General features: G+C 36.7%; 1 protein-coding gene across 3 annotated transcripts in view; it reads right to left on the bottom strand.

Annotated features, from left to right (window-relative positions):
- Nucleotides 1–815: 815 nt before the first annotated feature.
- The window catches only part of USP16 (ubiquitin specific peptidase 16), a 25,760-nt gene continuing 17,147 nt past the window's right edge, over nt 816–9,428 (bottom strand). For all 3 annotated transcript variants that reach the window (XM_032779699.2, XM_032779700.2, XM_032779701.2), the window contains 9 exons: nt 9,001–9,076; nt 7,650–7,741; nt 6,903–6,959; nt 5,374–5,529; nt 4,095–4,761; nt 3,297–3,391; nt 1,877–1,963; nt 1,297–1,453; nt 816–1,173 (listed from right to left, as the gene is read on the bottom strand). In XM_032779699.2, the coding sequence (XP_032635590.1) occupies nt 1,052–1,173; nt 1,297–1,453; nt 1,877–1,963; nt 3,297–3,391; nt 4,095–4,761; nt 5,374–5,529; nt 6,903–6,959; nt 7,650–7,741; nt 9,001–9,076 (1,509 nt within the window). In that variant the 3' untranslated portion in view covers nt 816–1,051. The remainder of the gene's footprint in view (nt 1,174–1,296; nt 1,454–1,876; nt 1,964–3,296; nt 3,392–4,094; nt 4,762–5,373; nt 5,530–6,902; nt 6,960–7,649; nt 7,742–9,000; nt 9,077–9,428) is intronic.

The following is a 9,428-nucleotide window of genomic DNA, read 5'->3' as shown; positions in this document are numbered from 1 at the left end:
AGAATCCACTACAGAGTGATTAAATGGCAACAATTTTTGTTCACTCAAACCCAAGCTGAGTGAAACTGAAGCTGAGATGAAAGCTGATCCATTGCACTATTACTACTAAATTAGCTTGACCAGTTTTTCTGAACAGTACACGATCCACAGTCAAAGTGAGAAGTGATATTCTGTAAGCAGTAGATTCTATCTCGAGTAATCAAAAAGTCCAAATTTTAAGGTACAGCTCAACCATGCAAACTGCCTTTACGAAGATTATGCAGTGTACTTGTAGCCCATCTCGGGCCCAGCACGTTAGAGAGACAAGGTGGGTGAGGTAATATCTTTTATTGGACCAACTTCTGTTGGTGAGAGAGAGAAGCTTTCGAGCCACCCAGAACTCTTCTTCAGGGCTGGAAAAGATACTCCCAGCATCACAGCAAAATTCAAGGTGAAAGAGATTGTTCAGCATAAGTAGCTGGCACATAATGTAAAGGACCCTGCAAGGTAGAGTACAATAGGCTCTGAAGAAGAGTTTTGTGTGGCTTGAAAGCTTGCCTTTCACCAACGGAATCTGGTCCAATAACATATTACCTAACCCAACTTATCTCTACAAAGGTGAGTTTTGTTCTATACCACAACATTCTAGAGTGTAAGTAGCTATATGCGGTTAGTTAATGAGGTCCTTTATCAAAAATTACAGCAGTGTCTTAAAGAATTAAATGCAGGAAAGTTTCTGGAGAGTCAAACACTACTCAAAACAATTAATATGAGAAATATGTTCATTGCCAGAAATAATTGTTCAAAGGAGTCAAATAAATGGTTCAGACTTGAAGTTATGTTATGGAAAAAGACAAAATAGCTTTTTATTTAAAAGCAATGGAACTATTGGAAAAGTATAAGTTAATATTTCATCTGCCAGTATTTCTAGGAAGCATGAGATTTCTGCAGTAGACAGTTTCAAGTCTAATTGAACATGATTTACAAGTCATTTTTCTCTGATTTAACATTTCTTTATTTTAGGATGTTTAAAAATCATAAAGTATTGTGTGAGGAACACATCCCAGGTTAATTATAGCAGTCGTTCATAGAACAGGAGATAAGCTTGTGAGTTCAGCACTTTAGATACAGCTACAGGTTGCACATGGGTATCACTGATGTGAAACCACTGTCCCGCTGATTCAGTTTCTAAAGCTGTTAACAAAAATTTAAAAAAATCTTAAGAGTAGTGCTGAAGCAGAAATGTCACAAGTTACTACCAGTTTAGAAAAATTTCATTTAAGATTGGACTGTTGTGAAAATACTGGTGATGCTTACCTTGGGGAATTTCTCCACGGAGGACAAGATCAGAAAGGTGGTTTCTCAGAGTTCTCATCTTGACATAGGCAGTGTAGTGTCCAGACCTCATTGTGCCACTATGTTCAACCACCCCATACAGAGAGTACAATACTCTTCTATTCCCTTCAGCAACGTTCTGTGAAGTGACAATTTTGTTATAGTGCCAGCGTAGTACAGATACTGAGATTCAACCTAGCTGAAATGTCAGCCTTTCAAACCAGTGTGTTTTGATTCCATTGTTCTATACTGAGTCAGTTCTGATTCCACTTGTCAGGGTAGAAGCAATGCGTTAATGACTATGGATATAACCAATGTCTAAAATTTGAAGTACACTACAGCAGAGCTCTAACGTAAGAGCTCAACTGTACTTACATACAGTATATCATATATTGCCATATGATGGGGTCAGTGAAGTTTTAGGATATGGTATGAGGAGATTCTGATTAATGGCTGTTTTGAGAACATACCAAAACAGTTTTCAAAAACAAGCAACACCTCTTGCTGTGAGGGTTGATGGGTCCAACTATTTGAAAAAGAATTAAAGGATTTTTTAACTTGCCTTGCATTTAATTGCACAGAAAGGAGCCAAGTCTATCACTTCTGGAAACTTTGTGTGTTTGTTAACTTTACATAGATTGAATCCTGCCTAGAAATAAGAAAGATAGAAATGAAGAAACACAAACAGGACCTTAAATCATGACATATATAAACAGGTGATAGAAGTCTGTTCTGAAAAGGTTACAAGTTCAGTTATGTTAAAAAATTCCAACAAGACTTCAAAGATTCATTTAGAACACAACCAATCTTTGGATGGAAAACAAAGTTGGAGGGTAGGGAAGAGGAAAGACTATTACTTCCAACAGTCATGCTTTTCAGTTCTTTATGGCGATGTTCCAAATTTCCTCCTGTCTATGGTTTCTCTACACATTTCTCTGGAGCATAGGGCTACATGGCTGTTTAATTTAAAGATTTAGTGTGTGCTGGCATTAATGACAATAGCAGTACAGTTAAAAGAAGAGTATACTTATAAAAATTCTAGTTGGAGGACACCTCTGATCCATTGCTAAAGACAGTGCAGAAAGGTTGTCTATACTACATTCTCCAGCCTGGTTTTAAAAGTCTCAAATGATGAGCCTTCTATCACTTCCATTCAAATGCTATTCTAAAGTTCAATAGGTACTAATGTTGAACATCAAGAAAAGCTTCCCCAGCTTCCTTCATTTAATTTAATCACAAATATATCCCACTGGATCATTTTACACAATTCTGCTCACTCCCTGGAGTTTCAGCTACTTAGACAGTTATATCCTTACTTGATTGTTTGGCCAGGGTGCTTTATGTAATTATTAATGTTAAACTTTTAAGTCAATCCTTTCTGATATTCGTTTCCCCTTTCTCATTTCTCTCTAGTTTATCACTGTTTTTCTGATATTGAAGAGCCTCAAACTGAAAGCCATAATCTAGGTACAGAGGGAATATAACCTCTATAGTTAATATGATGCTCTGTATATTCACACCCTTTCAAAATACATGAACACACTGCAAGCTTGTATCTAATTTACTGCCATCCACCAGCACTTAGATGTCTTTTAGCTGTATTGCTTTCTATTTATGTATTTCTTAGAGCAGATTTCTGTTGCGGATCATCCTTCTCCATATTTAGTAAGTTTGTTTTTCAGCATGAGTCAATTTATTTTTTGTCTATATTTCTTAATTCTACATTTCTGGTAGTTAAATTGTTTTAATAAATATCTCTTTGCTAGAAGAACTCAAAAATTCTAAGAACCATTACAGTGAGCAAGAGTAACAGGAATAAGTGCATCAGGAATATTTCTCACATTACCTATATATTACTTCTAAAGCTGTAGAAAGAATAGTAGTTAATGCAACAAGATTATATGGAAGTTAAGATTCATTAACTTCCATGGGTTATTACTTTATACAATTTTAAAATACAAGAGTTAACCAGTTAATAATACCTGTTGAAATCTCTTTAAGTGAAGCGTTAAAATTGGAGGAGCAAGAGAAATTAACATTTGCTTTTTGGCATTAGTGTAAACATGCTTCTTCTCACCTAAAGGAAAGAGAGAGCACCATTGGTTAGATAGTCAAGATTAATGCAATAATAATGAGTAAAATTTTTCTAATATGAAAGTGAGTAAAATCACGTCCTAGGACTGGAAACAATTTATTTAATCCATCATTATAGTATGTTTAAGACACTGATGATTTCCCTTCAAAATTATAAATGTTTACAAGCTGCCATCTTCATGATGGTCCTCGTTCAAGAGACTAACTAGTGTATATCACATTACCACATCATCTGCTTCAATAGGGTGAGTTCTAACACTCATTTCTAGGAATTCTACAGAATTACATGCTGAATGGTGCTTTTATTAGTCTGCTGGGCAAATTTCTGCATGTTCTCCTCCTATGGCTCATGTGCTATAGTAAATTTTAAAAGTTTAACATGGAAAGAGTTTAAAAAAATGCTTCATGTTCCGTCCTACTATAGAACCAGACTGTGAGCCCCCTTGCTCTATACTGGTGGTAACTTACAGGTAGTTCCGTTGAAGACAACAGGGCTACTCATGAGTAAGTGCTCACTAAAAGGAGTAAGGGATTCAGTCTGGCCATTAAATACTGGGTATCAATAGATACAAGAGAAACTACCCATGCAAACCTGTTTTAAAAACAAGCAAAGAAAACAAAGATAGCAGATATGGACAGATTTAGAGTTGGTTTTCTAGTTTGTAAGTAAAATTTAATTGGCATACTTTTTCCACTAGCCTTTGGTCCATAATGTCTTTGTGTGCATACATCACAGAGCAATTTATTGATCTCACTGAGTTTCTCATTACGAGTGAACTGATATAAACAATGAAGGATTGAACCTTCTTCTATGTTTAGGTCTTCCCTGTTTGCAAGAGTACAAAATGCTGTTTCTGGGTCCTCATTCACCACCTCATATGTCTTTAACTCAGCCATATGAAGGTCATCCAAGATATCCATATCAGAGTCAGTAACAACATCTAAGTGTAATTTTCCTAAGTTAGTAGCAAGTTCCTCCTCTTCCCCATGATAATCTTCTTTAACAGACAGATTGTCAAGTCCACTAATACACTCAGTAGTAGAAACTAAGCCTTTCACAGCAACAGCCATATCGGTTTCATTATCTTCATATTCTTGTTCTGGACTTTTTATACTTTCATGGGCACTATGTACATCTGAACTATTCTCTTGATCATTTAAATCTTCCTGATTTAAGCAAAGTTCTTCACACTGACTGGTAGTTTCCTCCCCTTTTTTCAGGTCAGTGACTTCAGAGTTTATTTCTCCCTTTGTTTCTTTATCTTCCTTCACATTTTCTTCAGATTGTTCCATAGAACATACACTGGTAATCTGAAGCACCTTTCCTTGAATTTTTTGCTGCCGACGCTGGTTCTACAAATAAAAATATGCAGTGTACTGTACAATATTGTATAAAAGCAAAGAAAAAGTTGCTGTATTTTTATCTGCTATGCACCATTTATTTTGGAAATACCTTATCACTTCAAGCAACAGGAGTTGCCATTTAAAGAGGGAATGATCTAATTTAGCGATCATAACAATCAGAGGGCATCAACTCAAAATGATTATGGCCAGTATCACTCTCACTCAACTTCTCAGATGCAGTCCTCCCACACTTCCAATTAGAATACCCATCCTGCAATCCAAATCTGAATTTCCTTTATGTCCCCAAAATGTTTTTTCTTGCCTATATTCCTCCAGAACCATCTAAGTGCTTCTCTTGCAGTCACTGACAAGAGAAAAGCCTTTTGGTGTATGTTAATGCTGCTGCATTAGGAAAGCAGGCAACAGAAAATAAATACAACTTCACAACAGGTAAAATAAGATAACTTTTCCTGTAAGCTTTGCACTTGAGTGGGGAGAAATTGTTAGCTGTTCCCTTGTAAATGTTCATCCTACACAAAGTGGACTAAACAAAAAAGTCTAGCATTTTATCTTACGCCCAGGGTGAAAGTGCTTAATGTTTATTTTTGCATCATAACCAACCTTGGCTTGCTTTTTGGCTTGCTTCTTTGCTTTCTTCTGCAGGTGCTTACTTGCACCAGGATTATCACCCCTTTCCTTTATATAACTGTCATTGTCTTCATCCTCTTTTTCCTTCATCTTTTTAACATTTTTCTCATTTGAACTTTTCTTAACACTCTAAAAATCAAAACAGATTTGATCAAACAAATAAACATGGTGCCACCATCATAGTTTCAAGGACAAAGACTTCAAATTGAAGATTTAGTTTAATATCAGTTGTGGGTTTTTTCCAAAACAACATAAAAACAACATTTCCCCTCAGGCGCCCCGCCCCCAAATTGCAGAGACTGGCATATTACTAAGAATTTTAAAATTAAGCTGCTGACTTGTTAGGTATTGTAACACCACACACACACTCTCTCTCTCATTCCGCTGCTCTTACTCTTACTGGGTAGTACGTTACTCCACAAGCAACCCCACTGAAATCTATGCTTGCAGAGTACAATACTACTCATTGCGAGTCAGGATGGCAGAACCAAGTCATAAACATTTAAAGATGGAACTTAACATTCAGGTTTACTGATATGAATCTCACTGAATCCACAGAAGATACTAAATATTTTAGATAGTTTAGAGTAACTTCAATAAATAGGTAGTAAGTGTTTTCAGGATCAGGCGCTCTATTTGCATCTATTAATATGAAAAAAAGCCCAGTCAATGCAGGAACATTTTATCCAAACATCCTTTGGATGAAATATGTATTTTTAAAGTTTCTTCCCTTAGTGTTGTGGGGTTTTTTTTTGGTTTTTTTTTTTTAAGCGTAGTACTACTTACATATGTTTTGAAGATGAAAGGAGATATAATGTGTGTGCTGATGGCAAAAATGAAACAGACAGACAGATATAAATCTAAAACAGTTAAACTATTTTTAGATTGATCAGTTAAGTAAGTGCTCTAACCATATGTCTCTTCACCTTGAGAGTATATGATAAGGCTCTGAGTATCAATATTAGATAGGAAGCCTCCATTACTGTCCCCAGTGCAGTAAATAGACAGGAACTTAATATTTGAAGAACCATCTAATTTGCCTCAGGAAAGTCTGGCTATTGACACATTAATATCATGAGATCTATTTAAATTTTAGACTCATAACACTGAAGAATGCCTAAATGCTTACCTGAGAGAACATTCTTTAGAAGTCAGCCAGCCTTTCAGCTTAGCAGATTTTTTCTGACCAAGGCACTAACTAATGACAGGAAGATTAGCAGACATGGCAGTAAAATCACCAATGCCCTGCCTACCGTAGCATTTCCAACCATCAGATAATTTTCAAAGAGGGCTTGTGTAGCCACAAGCTGAAGAACTTACCTTAAGAAAATGCATTGTTATTCTCTATCATTTTATTGTGCAACTTTATTAGGTAAGATTATTGAAGATAAGCATATTTTGAAATTACGTACTTTTTAAAAATTTCCTCTCTAAGATCCAGCTAACAGAACTGCACACCAAAACAAATATATATTAAAAAACAAAAAAAACCTGATTCTTACCTGATCATCTAACACAGGCAGTGACAAATCAAGGAAAGACTCATGCACCAAGGACACCTTAAGCAAACAGATTTTACTTAATATAATCAGAGAAACTTTGTTTTTATTAGTTAGAAGTTTAAACACAAATTAGAAGCTAGCACTCCGCTGTGGATGTAATGGGGGCAGGGGAGAACGGCTCACCATTTCTTGAAGTCTAGTCATTTATTAAACACGCCTACCTATGGACTTAAGCTCTTAACTTTAGGCACTTAAAAAAAAAAAGTCCTGGCTTAGAATTTTTTGAACTTAGCATCTTTGCCATTTGTTTCCCTTCTCTTTTGCCTGTTTCTGGGATAGCACCCAATGCATACTCTTACTTGCACATACAAATTATGACTGTTTATATTTATATTTACAAAACAGGAACCCATGAACCAAAACCAACATCCCTACTAAATCTCATAACTCAGGATCCCTGCAATTCTTCAGAATTAGGAGAAGCATCCACGCAATCTTCTCAAAGCATTCAGTTCTCATCCCCGCATCAAGTCCAGGGAGAACAGATGAGATTTGCAGCACAGGTGAACAGATATTTCTGTCAAATTTTACCTTTTGAGAAACTTGCAGCTCCTGCTGCCTAGTTTCCTTCATTTAATACACTCCTCTCTCATACATCTTATTTCTACATATATTACTATTTGTTTCTTCTGTGCACAAGTCTTATACACAGTGTTTTAGACTATACCAAGCAGACCATCTACATACCGTTCTGCACTCCTCACACATGATTGTACTAGATAATTCTCCACCAAAGATTCTATCCACAAAGGTTGGTACTGCCTTTTTCTTTTCATACTCTGAAAATCAGAGAATTCATTCAGATATATGTCAAACAATAACTTCACCCGTACATTAGTGACTGCTTTGATTTGATGTTAAGCTGTGTGTAAACAGGGAGGTTGCAGTGTAAAGTCTATGGTTTGCATTTGTTGTGCTTTGTGTTTGTTTTCCTAGGGGGGAAAAAGAGCTTCACAGATTTTGGAGGATAGGGGGAGGGGGAAACACGGTGGTATGAAGGTAGGGAGAAAGAGAGAACGATAGAGGCTGTTAGAAAAATAGTTTTAAATTGTTTAGATTAAAAAAGCATCTTTATAACATTTCTCAGCTGCATCTCTTTCCCACCCTACCTTCTCACAATTCATACAGCACAAGGTTTAAAAAAAATTTTTCAAGGTTTTTAAATAATCTAGGAACCATCTCAAGTCAAACTGCAATCCTAACAAAACTCAAATTAAAAACAAAGTGGACCCAGTCAGCACTTATTTGTGGACCTAAGAAGGAAATCCTAGGTGGTTGGGATTTTGGATTAGATAAATGATACTTCTCCTCCTCTCCTTGCTAGTGTGTATGCTCAAAAATATACACCACAGTGGTAGCAGACCTTCACTGGGAGGGTTAGATATGCCCAGCTGTAATCAGTTTAAGTATTTTGAGATTTCAGTTTGTTATATAGTGTCTATATGTAATGCATAATGAAACTAGGGTCAAATCTTGCTTATTTTACCCATGATAGTGCTCCTACTGAAGTCAATGGGCCCTTTGAATGAGTAGCCTAAGCATAATTTTTAGGCGTGATACTCTAGAGCAGTGGTTCTCAAAGCCAGTCTGCTGCTTGTTCAGGGAAAGCCCCTGGCAGGCTGGGCCGCTTTGTTTACCTTCTGCACCTGCAGGTTCAGCCAATCGCAGCTATGACTGGCCGCGGTTCACCGCTCCAGGCAAATGGGGGCTGTGGGAAGCAGCGTGGGCTGAGGAATGTGCTGGCTGCCTTCCCGCAGCACCCATTGGCCTGGCGCAGCAAACCGCAGCCAATGGAAGCCGCGATCGGCCGAACCTGCGGACGTGGCAGTTAAACAAACTATCCTGGCCTGTCAGGGGCTTTCCCTGAATAATTGGCAGACTGGTTTCAAGAACCACTGCTCTAGACAATATGTTAATTTAGAAAATGTGTGTTAAATCATAAAACTAAATTACATTTGAAAATATTAAAAAAAAAATGCGAGAGTAATGCATTGTCCAGGTTTCAATTATCAAAAATAATTTTAAACTGTTATTTTACCTTTAATTTTCTTTTTTAGCTCTTCGTTTTTTTGGTCAGAGTCATTCAATGCTTTAAATATTCCAACACTTACTCGCTGAAAGTTAGAGTAAATAAATATTCCATCATAAGACTTTACCAAACACTGTTTCCTAAATGCGTGTTCAGTTAAGCATTTCAGTTGGATAGAATTCCATCTTCACCAATTAAAAAGAATAAAGCTTAATGAACTATAACCCCCATACTAGGAAAGTAACAAGACTGTCTGCACTCTGCAGAAACATGAAATATTCCCCACATTTGGGCTTTTTAAAAGCCATTTCCAGGTGTTTTGGTTAATATATTTAGTAGGAAGTCCAAGGAATAAACAGTCTCCCAAGTAAGCCCTGATGCAAACAAACCATAAATCCTCCGCAAGGATCCCTCACCCTACTAAAACGAATATTTTG

The sequence above is a fragment of the Chelonoidis abingdonii genome, chromosome 1, assembly GCF_003597395.2.
Source record: "Chelonoidis abingdonii isolate Lonesome George chromosome 1, CheloAbing_2.0, whole genome shotgun sequence".
Classification (NCBI taxonomy): domain Eukaryota; kingdom Metazoa; phylum Chordata; order Testudines; family Testudinidae; genus Chelonoidis; species Chelonoidis abingdonii.
Note: the sequence above shows the minus strand (reverse complement) of the source record. Positions and strands in the feature narration are given on the sequence as shown.